This window comes from Chinchilla lanigera, unplaced genomic scaffold, assembly GCF_000276665.1.
Source record: "Chinchilla lanigera isolate Chin_1 unplaced genomic scaffold, ChiLan1.0 scaffold00001, whole genome shotgun sequence".
NCBI classification, from domain to species: domain Eukaryota; kingdom Metazoa; phylum Chordata; class Mammalia; order Rodentia; family Chinchillidae; genus Chinchilla; species Chinchilla lanigera.
In genome coordinates, this window is record NW_004955402.1 from 58,361,162 (window position 1) to 58,377,657 (window position 16,496).

At 34.7% G+C, this 16,496-nt stretch overlaps 1 protein-coding gene across 1 annotated transcript in view; it reads left to right on the forward strand.

Moving 5' to 3' along the window:
* Positions 1–16,496, forward strand: part of Znf407 (zinc finger protein 407) — a 471,237-nt gene that overhangs the window by 324,892 nt on the left and 129,849 nt on the right. Inside the window, exon 8 of the mRNA XM_005373080.2 lies at positions 376–554. Within this exon, the coding sequence (XP_005373137.1) occupies positions 376–554 (179 nt within the window). The remainder of the gene's footprint in view (positions 1–375; positions 555–16,496) is intronic.

Below are 16,496 nucleotides of genomic sequence, written 5' to 3' on the forward strand. Positions count from 1 at the left end.
CCTAGATGTACCAAACTCAGTAGTGTTCACCATAATGCTTTTCTTTCATACCACTCTTCAGTGATGATAGGTAGGTTACTGGGGATAAACAAACACCTTCACTGCCCTCAAGTGGTACCAGAATAATTTGATATTAAAAAATATAGCTTGGGATTTTTGTATTTCCAGTTCCTCATAGAAAAGAATTGCTAAGGTAAAATACCAGCTTATGATAGAATTGGTATATTTTATAAGTTTATTATTATATGAATGCAGCACTTAAAATTCTGCTGAGCATATTGAAAGGCGTGTATCAGTGTTAGCTAGTAATAATTATATGTGATAATGTTATTGATTTGAACTTAATTTGATTTACTTTTTTTTCTTACTTGGTAGGTCAAACTGTGCTGAAAATATCCGCAAACATATTTTACATACTGGCAAACATGAAGGAGTCAAGATGTACAACTGCCCCAAATGTGACTATGGGACAAATGTCCCCGTGGAATTCCGAAATCACTTGAAAGAACAACATCCTGATATCGAAAACCCTGACCTCGCATACTTACATGCTGGTAAGGGGCTGAAACTATTAAAATACTTGTTTATAACAGGATTTCATTTCACTGATCACAATAGCTGTAATACTATACATATAATAGAACACGATTTATTTCAGTGGATCAGGTGTGAAATGATGTTTGCTTCAAGGCCTATACAAAAGTATACTCTGCTCTTACCCTTTTCAAATATTGAAAACAGACCTTTTCAACTATATTCTGTCATAAAAACAAATTCAAAACATAGTTGAGCTGATGTGATAGTTCTTTAACTTCCATATTTTGATTAATTGGTAAAATTAATTTTTTCAAAAACAAAGTCCCACCATTTTCCTGGCTATACCTGGAAAGAAGAAGAATGTGAATGAGGAAGGTGACACAGCATCTTTAGGGTTAAAAAAATACTGTTCACTTCCCAGAAATTAGGAGGGACCCACATACTCGAGATAGCACCAGTAGCTAATGAGTCTGGCCTCATGGATTATATATGGATCAGTTACCTGTATGTAATCTCATATATCTGATATATGGAAGGTATAAGATACAGCAGTAACCATAGGGTAGAGCAAATCTGTGTTTAATTAACGAGGCTCCTTGAGTGTTGAGTTCTTTTGTGGAGAATAGTGTAATGATGGATTGTGGGGATGAGCTTCCAATGGAGGAAATACCCCTGAAGTAAACTTAGGAAAGAGTCCTAAGATGTGGCCCAAACAGCACTGCGTTAATACTGGCAGTGGATCTTGGATCCATTTAAAGCAGATGCTCTGGTGCCAGTGAGAGCCTTTTAATCTGTGCTGCTCCCCTCATGGTCACATGAGGACAGGCAGGCTGACCTCACAGAACCTGATTTCTCAGGTATAGCTCTGTGTGAGGACACCACTTAACAAGACATTGTGAGAATTTTAAGAATTAATGCTATGGAGATGTTAGCACAGGATATTTCAGCACCAGGAGGATCCCAGGCAGTGTTAGTGAGGGTGGGGATCACAACAATGTGTGAAAGTCAAGAGGCATTCATCCAGAACAGGACTTTGCAAAATATTTCAGCCAAGTATGCTCACATTGTCTACATTAAAGGAAATAGAACTTCTTGTGTAATTCAAGTTAGAATAAAATGTTTAATACATTTGACAAGGTCTATGTATTAGGAATATATTAGAAATATTAGGAATATTCATTTGCTACTGGTGTGCCTTGTCATATTTCTCAGTTTTCTTTCATATGATTAACTTACTTAAGTCGTGGTGTCTAATTTAGCAATCTGTTGTATGCAGGGTTGGTTTTTGGAAAATAAATAAGAGCAGAGGTTTCTGCTCTTTTCATTTTGCCAGTGGTGTCACTGTACAGGTTTTTAACTACATGGTTTAATAGCTTTAGTGCACGTGAACAGATAAAGTCAAGTTGGAATATCTCTGACCATCAGTACCTGTGGGTTTTCATGAATATGAGAGCATGACAGTACAGATGCTTGAAGTGCTACCAGCAAAAAGGAACCAACCAATACAAGCTGCCTTGTCAGGTTTGTCAACAGAGTCCCCTCTTTCCAAATGCTATCATTCCAGCTCCTTCCCAGAACCAGATTCACATTGCTCCCTTTCACTGCCCCAGTTAGACATTAAGAACAGTTTTCCTTTTTTTCCCTAGTATAAAATATCTCTAACTTTTAAAAGAATCAAATGGAATGACAAGGGGAAATATTGCAGGCTATAGCCAAGTATTTATTTTGTGTTCTGCAGTTAGGACTGCACACAGGAACTATGTACTAGTGATGCTGAAGGCTACTCTGGTGATGTGTTTTGAGATCTCATTAGCAATACAAAAGCATTTTTTTTTTTTTTTTTTTTTGGGGGGTTTTTCTCCAGTACCGGGAACCGAACTCACGCCCTTGCGCTTGCCAGGCAAGTGCTTTGCCACTGAGCTAAATCCCCAGCCCCTATAAAAGCATTTTAAAGAAACATCCTTCTTCACTATGTGTGTGTTGCTCCCAAGTGAATAGCCCTGGTTTTCTCTTTAAGTGGTACTAAGTCATGGTGTTAAGTGTTTTCATAAGAGGAGTCCTATGACACAGGGGAGCGATGACTGTTTTTTCTCTATGCGTGGTGATTGTGCTCTGCAGTCAGGTTTTCACTCTGGCAAGCCTCACTTGTTAAGAGAAAAGTTTTTAAAAGGTAAATTTTTTTTTGTTTTGTTTTGTTTTGTTTTTTTTTGGTTTTTCTCCGGTACCGGGAACCGAGCTCACGACCTTGCGCTTGCCAGGCAGGCGCTTTTTGCCACTGAGCTAAATCCCCAGCCCCCTAAAAGGTAAATTTTTTTGAACTGACATTTTAACCTTGAAATTCCCAATGATCTGTGATATATTTCATTATGGTATTTGAGTCAAACTGTCACTGGCTGCTGTCACCCTGGTGTTTGGTGGTAGTATCAGGTGCACATCGGAGGAACTCCCTAGTGGGAGCTAGAGCGTAAAGTCCTGAGGGTGGTTGGTGATGGCTGCATCCTCTCATATCTGCACCATTAACAGACTGAGAATTGTGTAACCCAAATTCACTGATATCATTCAGTTCTTTCAAAAAAGATTGAATTGACACAACCCTATGATCCCTGGCCCCCTCCCCTCCCATTATTTTATTCCTGGCCCTGCTATCCCATATATTATCAGACATCTAAAAGTCTGTTCAATGGAAACATTTAACAACTGAAAAGGACTGCAACTTGTGTGATTTGAGGTATTTTAAATTTAGTTGAGGCCATATTTGGAGGTTTATCTTTTTTTTTCACTTTAAATTACTGGTACTTTAATAGTCACAAGATTTGACACTTCAAAAAAATACCACAAATAAACAACAATAACAGAATGCTTATCAAAGTTAACAACAGACATAATGTTCAGCTGAGAATCACTTCTACAGAGTAAGGCTCTGAAAATATCAGGGAAACCAACACTTGCTGGACTACTGTGCAGCCGTCTTCCTATGTGGGCTGGTTGTACAGGAGGCAAATAAATATTAATTTTTCTTTGAGAGAAGTTCTGAAAGAGGTGTCCTATGTTGTGTTAGTCTCTTGGGGTTGCCACACTGGTTTATAACTGTAACTGCATTATAGAGGTGATATAATCCATGCAAATTCCACAAGACTCGACCTCCTCAAAGACCTACTTTAGGCCCCTGCTGGGCCACTTAGTAAATTTGGGCATTTCTAAATATCTCCAGGCTTCAGGTTTTTTTCTCAGTGAATTAGGAATTTGAATGAATTTCTTGTGATGCTCCTGGCTCAGCAGTGTGTTTCTGCAGACGTAGCTTATAGGTAGGAAAGGTTCTAACTTTATCATTCCTTTGTGTATTTCTTTGGAAATGTTGACTCTGTGGGCCTCAGTTTTCTCCTCTCTAAGCTCTGGATAGAGACATCTACCACACAGTGTCTATATAATCTACATGAGATAGTACTAAATGCAAACTAGTAACTATGTAAATGTAACTGTGATGTAATAATAGCATGAATGATTATTCAGGTTTTTTTCTTCTCTATCCAACAAAAAATGATTGTGTTTTTTGTCAATTTTTTGTGGGGACTGGTATAGAATGATACTGGTGTTATTTTCCATTTTGTGCTTCAAAGAGTGAAAGTGTTCTTGTGAATTTTAATTTTATTATCAGGATATGTCTAACATCAGGATATGTTAGCATCAGTGTATGTGTTTTATTTTTAAATTTTTTTTTGGTTTTTGGTTTTTCTCCGGTACCAGGAACCGAACTCACGACCTTGCGCTTGCCAGGCAAGTGCTTTGCCGCTGAGCTAAATCCCCAGCCCCGCATCAGTGTATGTGTTATGGCTACATGTCTCCCCAAAGCCTCACGTGGACATAGGTGGGGCTTTTCAGAGCACCTGAATCTAGTGTGTGAAGCTGGAATTAAGAGTGTGATATTGGGATTGATTCATGGTACAATGCTAGGATTAAGGGTGCCCCACCCTGGGTGTGAGAGTATGTAAGAACCTGCTATAAAAGGGCTGCTGCTTTGCTATATCCCTGATTGCTGCCTTCTGCCTTGTGCCTGCCACGAATTGTTTCTCCTCTGTGATGTCCTTCTTGCATGCGTTGGAGCCAGCCAACTAGGAACTGAAACTTTTACAAACTCTGAACTGCAATAAACCTTTCCTCCTTCAACTTTAGGTGTCAGATATTTTGTCTCAGAAAGAAGAAAAGTAAGACAGTATGTATCCTTATTTGAAATGCAAGATAAAAGTGGTTTAGTTTTTTCCCTTGAACTATTTAGAAATGTAACATTTAATGTGTAGTAAGTTTGAGATTATTTTTTGCTTCTCTTTTTTTAACTATTAGATAGTAACAGAAATCCATTTCTAGCTTAGTTACTGTGTTTACAGAAAATAATTAAATAATTTCAATCCTTTGAAATTGGTATAGGCATTCTTTGGGCCCAGCAAATGGTGAATGTTGATGAGTATATAAGATATCTGGAAGGGCCTTTAAGACTGGTAGGGCCGTAGCCTGTGCTGCCTGTTGAGTTGCATCCAGTTTGTTTATAGTAATGTGAACACTCTGAATTCTTGCTGGATTTGTATGCTGGTTCTGTCAAGTGCTTGTGAAAGATATATTAAAGTTTCTCACTATTATTGTGGATTAGTCCGTTTCTGATTCTGTTAATTTGGGTCACATGTTTGAAGATGTATCACCGGGTACTCAGAACTTTAGGATACTCTTATATGCACATATTCATATGTGATTGTGAATATGTATATATTTCCTTATAATTATGAAATGTTTCTTTGTATCTATAGAAGTGCCTCTTGCCATAATTGTGTTGTTTCATATTAATACATCCATACAGATTAACTATAAGCAGCATTATAATTGCATTTCACCTTATTATCTGCTGGGATGGTGTTAATCTCATACATGAAATACTGACTTTTACTTAGTATTTTATATTTAAATCAGTTATTCATCATAGTCAGAAACCAAAACTAGACAAGTGTACATCAAATACAGTACATATGGATTATATATTCTCAAAATGGAATAATTTATATCCGTGAGAATGAATGAACTACAGCTATAAGCAACAGTATGATATATACCTCCTGGTAATATCACTGGATGAACCAAGACAGACACAAAGAAGTCCATTCCATAGTATTCCATCTATGTTAAATACAAGCACAGGAAAAATTAACCGGTGGTCTTAGAAATCAAGATATGTTTTCACTTCTAAGCGTCTATTGCTGGAACAAGATGTAGTAGTACTAGTAACATTCCTTTTTAATCCTAGTGTCAGAACCTCTGTATTCTCAAGAAGATTCTTTAAGCTCTCTGTAGATCTAATATGACAAGATTTTGCAATCACATTTATCCTTCCTCAAAATTAGCTTTAAATTAAAAGTGATCATTCTACATTATAATTTTTCTGACATTGTGCATTATTATTTTTTCTATTTAGGGAAATTAACTTTCTCTCAAAAATTAATTTGATTTGATCACTACAGTTTTAGCATTTCTGTCAGTTCTGTTAATCATAAATAAGCTTGGTGTTTATTCACTACACCTTGAGGGAGAATTAAATATTTACCTCTGTTCGCAATACAAGTGGCCTCCAATCTGACTTTATGTGTACTTTTCTTCAGTAATTGTATCTCAGATTACTACAGATATTACCCCAAAGAATGGGAGATGAAGAGAAAAATGGCCACTGGGGTGAGGGGCTTTGCTAGGTCTCTAAGGATTGTGCCTAAGAAGAAAGATAGTTTCCCTACCAATTTAAAAAAAAACTAAGTTTTACCTTTGCTGCTAGAAAACCCTTTTTGCTACTGAAGTAAAAGGTCGTTCATGGACAGTTACCCAGTTGAGGACCCAAGGTTACATGGCCATTTCCCCAAAGTGTGAGTGCTACAAGAAAACTGTGAGGTTGATTTAGTTATTTCATATTTCTATCTGAATAGTTGAGACTTTAAATGTTTGTTTTTAAAGGCAGTGACAACTGTGTTCTCTTTGCAGGAGAAATTACACATTAAGTGATGATATGGTGTTTTTCTTAATTTCTGTTATTTTTCTGCTGTCATCCTTTTCTGTTACTTAAATTCATTTTATTTTCATTGGTTCTTAATCAAGCCATAATCATTTAAAATGTATATGATATTCTTATTGGTGCAGTATGACAGCACATGAAATCTATCATAGTCTCTTCACAAATTGGAAATTTTATATTTTTCTCCAGGATAGTTTTTGTGTTCTTTGTAACATTTTTACTTAACTACATTCCATAGAATTTGTCTCTACCCAGTTATAAGAATATAAATGTAAAAAGTTCACTTTTATTAAAACCCCATATCCTGTTTTATTCCTAGTGTTACCTGATTCAGTAACATCTAAGCTATACTTAACTTGATTGCTTAATTCTAGTGACGTTTATACTTAGGAAAACTAAATATCATATTCTAACTCTGATCCCATTTGCTTAATCTATCCTAGTTAAGGTAAAATAGCTATAGCCTTAACCACTCCCTTAGGTAGCTTTATATTCAGAATTCCTAATATGAAAAACTTTCTTCATCAGTAATTAAAAACATTGAAGTTCTACCATCAACAGGCTTATAGAAATGCAGTCTTTTCCCAGGTTCTTCCTGATCTTCTATTTCCAACTCTGTTACTTTTATTGCCTTTGTCAGTTGGATGCTCTGACACGTCGTGACATCTTGTGCAGTAATTCATTTTATGAAAAGGTCCAAAAAAATCTCTATAAACCTGACAGTTTCTCATTGGTTCTCCTTTATATGAACCAATTATTACTTCAACCTAAAAAGGAACAAAGTTTTTTGTGACAAGATTGCCTTTGGTAAATCCATGCTGACTCACCCCTATTAAATTGTACTTCTCCAAATGTATCATTAAGCTCATCCATAAGTATCATCTCAAATTTATTTCCTAATATAGATGTTAGACTTACAGGTCTATAATTTTCAGCCTTTCTTTCTTTCTTTTTAACCTTCAGACTGGATTCCATGTTTTCCAGTCTTCTGGTTTTTTACTGCTAACAAAAGACTTCCTAAAATAATTAACAGTTCAACAATTGATCTTTTCACCCCAAATATCCAGGGGTTAATTTACTATTTTCCTTCACTGCTGTGAAAAATCTTTGTTCTTCTCAAATTCAAATCAACAGCTCTAATGCCTTCTGTTGTAGCTATATCTTTGACATCTGTCAACTCTGGCTCAGTGAATTGGTATTTTGGTAGCTAGCCTATTCCTTCTCTCTTTCTCTTTGGCATCTGCTGGAATCCCCACGTTTAGAACAAAACTATCTTACATACTCTGTAGTTGATGGATGAATAATGTCAGAACAGAATTTTTAGCAGCCTATTTTTTTTCAGTAATATAGTTGGTATCCACAAAAATCTTACTCGTGGATATTTATTAGCAAATGTATTATTTATTGATGAGTTAAGCAGAGCTTTTGAACTTATCACCTTTTCACTTTTATTGAATAAATACTGAAGTAGGCTTTTAAAAGCTTTCTAAAGATACATCCTTAAATATTTTTTACATTTTATTTTGCTTGAGAATAAATATATTCTTTCTAACTTTCCTTCAGCATATGTACAATCTTCTTTTATCTGTTTAGCAATATGGAGCAGTGTTAGAAATGGTTACTGCATTCCGTCTAGCCCACTCTTTAGCCACTGCCTTCCCACAATCCTGCAGAAGAGAGATCCCTTAGCTACCTGATCTTTTAAAAAGTTATCTTCAGTATTTTGTATGAAGTAAAAAACGATTGCTGGTTGTGTGGACTCTTGCCTGTACTAACAGCTGCTCAGTAACTTGAAGCAGAGAACCAAAAATTCCAGGCCAGCCTGAGCAAATTGGAGACCCTGTCTCAAAATATAATGAAAAGCAGGATAAGGATGTAGCTCAGTGTTCAACACCTAGTACAACAAAACAAAATGAAAATCCATATTCCCTGCCTTCTCAGGAGGCCTGTATAATCAGAGCCTCTATGAAACTTTCTCCAGTCCTTCTTGGCTTGCTACCACAAGGTGACACAGGCATATGGCTGTATGACTACCTCATCAGCAGGTGAAATTGCGATATTATCAAGGCTAGCATTTGCAGCATTCATGAATTGGATTCTGAAAGTTAAAATAGTTTAGAAGAAAAAAAAGGAAACAAAATTGTGATCTTATCCACACTGACAACTTCATTTATCAAAAATTTAAAGAAAAAAATTGATTATGGAAAGTTATAGTGGGGCAGTATGATCTTATCAGGTAATTGATGTGCCTTTTACTTTTTACAGACCTTTTATCAACTATTTAATTCAGCATAATTTGTATATTTTAAAAATTTACACACCCTTAAACTTATATTTTGACCCCAACTTAAAGGCATTTTTATATGAGAGAAACATAGAATGTATTGACATAGCGTAAGACTAATACTATATAACAGGTTATTGTTTTCATTGAATCCATTTAATGAAAAAAAATTACAGATTCTTCAAATTTAGGGAAATTTACATATATTTCTTAACTTTGAAATTTATTTCACACTGTAAAATAATAAACATTAATAACCTTTTGCAGTTTTATTTATTTCTGTTTGCAGTGAGTGAATTTACTATTTTGCACATTTTTGTTTCCTTTAAGTATTTTTTAAGTAATGTTAAGCATAAATTGCAGGAATAGAGTTCCTTATATCTTTCACCCAACTTTGCCAAATGTTAGCATCAGGTAACCATTGGAAAATTCTAAAAACCAAAGAAATTAACATTGGTACAATATTGTTTTTATATTACACTCTTTATTCAAAGTTTAAAGTTTTTCCATCATGTAATTTTTTTTTTCCACAATCCAACCAAGGGAGTGACCTTCTCTTCAATCGTCATGTCTTTAGTCTTCTCTAGTCCATGGCAGCTTTCAGACCTTTAGAACCTTGCCACTTAAAGAGAATAGATCAGTTATTTTACAGAGTGTCCCTTAATTTGGACCAGTCTGGTGTTCACTCATGATTTGGCTAATGTGTACAAGAACAGCACGGGGGTATATTATGACTGGAGGTGATTGCCCGTACATGTGGAATCAGATGGTGTCTCCAGATTCCTGCATCAAAAACTGATCATTTTACCTTTTAAATCTGTATGTATTGTGGAGAGATGCTTTCAGATTCTGCAAATAGCCTATTTCTCCTCAAACATGAGCCTACTAATTTCAACACGCATTAGTGAATCTTGCCCAAAAAGATCTGTGGTGTTCAAATGATTACTTTCTCTTTTTCTTCATCCTTTCTACTTTTGTTATGGCTTATATCTAAAAGTCCTCCCAAAGCTTCCTGCATTCATAGATGAAGGTTTTCAAAGGTGGTGGCATGAGGATGTATGAATATGGATTAAGGAGTATGGATTATGAGTAATAGAAAGCCCCGCCCTGGGTATGGGTGGCACTAATCAATAAGTTTGTAGCCTGGATGGAACACACAGAGACAGAAGGCAGGCTTGGTCCTGTTGCTGCTTCTGCTTGCTACTTTCCTGCCTATCACAGCATAATTGTTTCCCCTCTGGGATGCCTCTTTGCCATGTCACCCTGCCTTGGACCCAGCTGACTAGGGACTGAAACCTCTACAAACTATGAGCTGAAATAAACTTTCTGTTCTTTAGCATTGAGTGTTGGGTATTCTGTCTCAGTAAAAAACAACTTTTAATAATTGAAATTGTGTAAGGAATGCCTGATCTTTCCTAATAATGTATTTGTTTTATTTATTATCAGCATGAACTACTCCCCACTGTTCAAGGTTTGGCCACTGAGTACCCTTTCAGGTAGATTCCTCCCAGATGTCCCCCGCTTTACGGGTATCTCTGATTCATGGCACTACCAAATGTTCTTAGCTCATCTTGAGTTTTTCCTGCCCTGAACCTGCGGTTGACTACTTCTTTGAGGAACCCTAGAGTCTTTGATTTGACTGTGATATTTATAAACCAGATATTTACCCTACGTGTACCTCTGCTTCTAGCCCTTCCCAACATACAGGCAAGGAAGTACGTGTGTGTGTGTATTAATTGTTGCATTACCATGAATATACCTGGTTCTTCTATATCTTGTGACCTTAATAACAGCTTTTTGGTTGTGACAACAAAAGCACCATCCTACAAAAGAAATAGATAAATTGGACTTTATCAAAATTAAAAGTTTTTGTGTTTTAAAAGACACCATCAAGACAATGAAAGGAAGACTTACAAAATAGAAGAAAATATTTACAACTATGTCTGAAAAGGGATCTACAAATATTTACAACTATATCTGAAAAGGGATCTAGATTCCAGAACATATAAGCCACTCTTACCACTCAACGATAGTGAGATAAATAACCTAATTAAAAAAGGGCAAAGGATCTGAAGACCAGTTTTCCCATAGCAGATTTACACATGGCCAGTAAGCACACAGAAATATGTTCAACACAATTACTCACTGGGAAAGGAATATCAAAACCAAAATGTAATACTGTGTCTAAGTTGTTTATTCCTTTAGGTAACTATGAAGAGAGCGGCTATAAATTCGTATGGAAAGGTTTCTAAATGTAAGTTACCTAGAAATGAGATACCTAGGCTATATTCTACGTATATATTTAACATAAGAAAACTGTCAGCTATTTTCCAAAGATAATAATAATATAATACCTATAATAATACCTATAATAATACCTGTTGTTCCACATCTTCATCAGCATTTGATGTTGTTAGTTAATTTTTTAAAAGTTGCTCTTGTAGGCAAGAGCATATATATATTTAACATAAGAAAACTGTCAGCTATTTTCCAAAGATAATAATAATATAATACCTATAATAATACCTATAATAATACCTGTTGTTCCACATCTTCATCAGCATTTGATGTTGTTAGTTAATTTTTTAAAAGTTGCTCTTGTAGGCACTTAGTGGTGTCTTATGATTTTAACTAATTTTGACTGATGACTGATTGTGTTGAGTATCGATTCATATGCTTATCTGTACTCTATATTTCTTTAAGTATCTTTTGAAATATTTTGCCTCTTTTTTGGGAACTGAGTTCAGAAAATGTGTGTGTTTCTGACACAAAGTGTAGGCAAAAGTTTGTAATATTCTTAAAGTCAATTTTTGAATTTGTTCTTTATGATTTTTATAGTAAGCTAATTCAAGTTACAAAGAGTAACTCATTTTCCTCTAGAAGCTTTATGATTTTACATTTAGGCATATGATCTATTTTGAGTCCTACTTTGTATTACATGAGGTGTTAGTCAGGGTTTTTTTATCTGCATATTGGCATCTTTTATTTGTTGAAAGCTCTATCCTTCCTCCATTGAATCACCTTTGCAGTTTTGTTGCAGTAAGTTAGCAGTTATTTCTTTGGATCAGTTTCTTTACTCTCTGTTAGCATGTAAATTTCTAAAATTAAGCATACATCAGTTTGAATTTTATCCTTAAAAGGCCATAGTTGGATACATATATTTCCCTTCAATTTCATGTACCCTACCTCTTCATTGTTCTGTGATCTAATTTAAACTCATCAAGAATTTGTCTGATTTGTCACTGTCTTCTTATTCTCTTGAATGACTTTTTGACAGCAGGGAGCTTACTATGCCATTCAAAAAATCTAATGGACAACTAAAATAAGATATATATATTTATGTATACAATATAGTGCCCAGTGAAGTCATTATTCTTTAATCCTTTATGCTATTAGGTAAGAAATATTTCTACTTTTTGCTTATGATATAATTTTTTATATTGATTATGCAGTTACATATTACTTAACAATGGAAACAAAAAAAAACCCAAAAAACAAAACAAACAAACAAATAAAAAACAATGGGGATACCTTGCAAGAAATGCAATGTTAGGTAATTTTTTCATTGTAAAAACATCCTGGAGTGGTTATACAAGCTGAATCTACTACATTACTATAGACATAGGCTAGATGATATATATATTTATGAGATAGCTTCTGCTTTTACAGCCATGATGAACAAAACAGTGTGATATTAAGTGAAGTATAAGACAAAATAATTTAATCAAGAGACTACTTTATCTCTCATGTAAATGAACTTTTATAGGAGTTACCTTTTGTGACTAGCTTATTTCATTTAGCACAGTGTCCTCTAAATTCATACATGTTGTGGCATATACCAGATTTCCTTCCTTTTGGAGAATGAATGAGAGTTTTAAAAATTACAAATTACAAAGACAATTACTTATAACTTTTCTCTGTTTTCCACAAATGGTTGTCTTAGTGTATATTAAATAGGTGTCTTGGTTGATGAAGAATTATTTAGTATAAAGCTGTGATTGGGATAGGGAAAGTGAAAATAGGAATTAATACAATAATTATGCTAATTGCTTTAAACCTCTGAAATTAAATACACCAAAAGTGTTATATGATGTATGCTAATCAGCATCTGAAATATATAAATCATTTGAATAAATTTTCTAAATTAATTTATTGAAAAATAAGTAGAATGTTTGATCTTATAGACATGTTTAATTTAGTATTTCATTTTTTTCTGAGTAACATTAAAAACACTTAGATACATTCTTTTAATAGATGAAAATCCATCATTGTAAAATAGTCATTTGAATCACCTAATAGCTTTTACTGCAGCAGAATATAGCGTAGGCCCTAACTCGATAAAACAGTATTTTTGATGGCTGGTCTAGATCCTTCTTAAAAAGCTCTGCTCAGACACATTCACTCTTGTCACAGCTATTAGTGCCATTTGTTGAGTAGCATGTCAGTATGATTGGCAGGGAGTCTTTCTTCTTGTGAGAAATCATAATTTTAGTGCATGCTTAAAATAAAAACCTGGCATAAGTGATTTCCTGTTTGTAAAGGGAAAGGCAAGTTCTTTTGCAGGTAGCATAGATTAATTTAATCAAATTGCATGGAATATAAATTTCCCCCTTTTTGTAGAAGAATCTTGGGAGGAGGTGAGGGAGGGACTGTCTTTCAGGATTTCCTTTATACTTCTTTCTTGGTTTCACTACATTAAACTGAATTGCAGTGCAAGATTCTTTCTGTAAGTTGGTCAGGGAAAGATTTGGTTTCTCTTGTCTTAAATAGAATCTATGCCTCAAACTAATGAGATCCTTTTGCATCTTGGAAGAACATTGCTGTCAGTTAATCTCTACTAGTGATAAATGTCTTAGAATGAATCAATAAGTATCTGTAAAATACTGTACTTAAAATACTACCTGGACTATATTGAGTACTTCTTAAAGTTTTCAATTAATAAAATATACAACTAAAAATTACTCTATTTCTTCTGTTTGTTATACCAGTAGGTATGCTCTTAAGTGGCAAGGCTCAATATTCCAAGTTACATAAATGGCCAGAATGGTGGTGCAACTTGTATATTTACATGTGTATAACTTATTCTTTGTGTGTGTAAGTTTATACCTCCTATTCCCTTGGTTAGAAATAAGACTTCCTGTAATACACTACTTGCTTTCAGTCATGTGTTAATATAAATTGACAGAGACATGAGATGCCCATGTAGTCCTCTTGTCATTTTAGGGTAGCATTGGACACTGTTACAATTGGCTTTAAGTTTTGTTTAATAAGACACTAAAATTCATAACCTTTTCTAGTGTTAAGTACCATAGTTTAACATTCTTTATGTAACGAAGTATTTACTGAATCCATTGACATTTTCATAGGGCATCTAGTCAACGTAGAATTGTGCTACTTCTTAGTGTTTTACAAATAAACTGTTAATAAACTTACGCCTTGTTATTCAGACAAAGTAAACTTCATGCTTAAGTCAGGAATCAGATAGAGCATGTACCAAATGTAGACTCTCTTATGCACACTTAATTAAATTCTTTGGACTTACAAGATGTTATGGTTTGTGTTTGGGTGTCCCCCCAAAGCCTCATGCGGCCATGGGGCAGGCTTTTAGAGTTTGATTATGGGTTTGAAAGCTACACCCACCCTGGGGTGGATAGTTTGCATGTGTAAGGGAGAGGAAAAGGGTGCTTGAGGCCATTCCTCCCCTATTCTGCCCTGGTGTATGCTGGTTGCTTAGCTGTGTTCTGCCACCCTGAGCTGTAGCTCTCTGCCATGTGCCACTCTGCCTTATAATCTGCCAAGTACGGACTGAAACCTCCATGAACTGTAAGCGAAATAAACCTTTCCTTCCTTAATTTTGGGCATCAGGTATTTTGTCCCAGCAGCGAGAAAAAAATATCCAAGACACAAGACTACATTCTTGCCTTTTAAAATCATGTTGGAAATTGTGTTTGCTATGGGATAGAAGTGGAGCCCTAACTTGTGTAAGTGTAAATGAAGATAATCCTAAGCATGTAAAGGGAAGTTGAAGAGTACTCGATTTTATAAGAATTGAGTAAGCAGAGGGTGAGAGAAGGAAATGAGCTGGAATCTCTGCAGGCAGAGGAGACTATAGGGTGAGTAACGTGTATGAAGGGAGTAAGTTAAAAATTGGATTGTTCAGCTGAAATGTAAAATGCTGAAAAAGGAAGACAAAACAGGATGGTTTTTTAAAAAGAAGCTGAGTAGCACATCAGATTTCTTTTTGTTTTATTTTAATGTTTTCCTAATGTATCATCTTAGTCTGTATCTCTAGCTTTTTCCCTGTGTATAATGAAAATTTTTTTGTCATGTATGCTTTAGGATCATAAATCTTCTATGTTGAACCTGAATTCAGTCTAAGAGAAAATGTATCAGAAAGAAACGTTAAAGATATTTTATGTTCGTTTTGAACATATCAAACTTTATGATGTCTTTTTACGTTAAGAAAGATATTTGATATGTAGGCTATTTGTTTTTATTATTTATAGAAGGGTCAATTTGGCTGTGTTCACGTTCTAGGTATTAAGATGTCACAATATTCACTTATCATAGTAATATGCAGTCATTTCCGTTCAATGTAGAAAACAATATTTTATCATCATAGTACAGATAAAATTTAATGTTTGGTCTAAAGGTTTTGAAATAGAACTGAAATGTAGCATGTTACTTGATGCAGATATAGTACTTTACTTGAGTATTTATATTTTATTTTTCCTGTTTCTACATTTTATATCCATTACCAGTGTCCCTCTGAGTGACTTAGTATTGTTTTGTTGTTTTAGTTTATTAATACATTTGTGTAGTACATAATATTTACATCTAATTCCTTTTTTCATTCCCTTTCCCTTTCTTCCTTTCCTCCCTCCACCTATCCCTTGATACCTTTCCCCCTTATTTTTGGTACATGTTTGCAGTACCCAACATTCCTTGTATGGAGTTGGTACTTGTACATAAAACATCCTGATTCCCATTTTTCATGTCTTCCCTCCTTCCCTTTCCCTCCAACTTTTGTTCCCCTTACCCTTTGAGAATAATCTATCTCCTCCCTATTATCTGTCTTTTACTTTGCTTTTTATTTTTACTCTGGGTTTTGCATAAAAGAGAAATAAAATGTAATATATAAGCTTGTTTGTCTGATTTACTTCACATAATATGGTCTCAAGGCATATTCATTTTCTTACAAATTACTCAAGCTTTTCTTTATTTATGGCAGAGTAGTACTCCATGGTATATAGATTCCACATTTCCTTTAGCCATTCATCTGTTGATGGACATGTGGGCCACTTCCAGGAATTAGCTATTATGAATTGTGCTGCTGTAAACATGGGTACACATGTAACTCTGTAATATGATATCTTTAACTCTTGAGAAGATATCTAGAAATGGAATAGCTGGATCAAATGGAATTTCTACTTTTAGTTTTTTGTGCTTTTTTTTTTTAATTTTAAAAATAAAAGGAGGAAAACATTGACAGACAGACAACCTTTTACAAAACAGCAAAAGAACAGTACAGACAATACAGAGTTACAGACAAAGTGGTAGGAAATTAACAATGCTTCTTGTATTACATATTGATATCTTCAAAGTGGTTTCTCATGAAAACAGATAGAGACATGC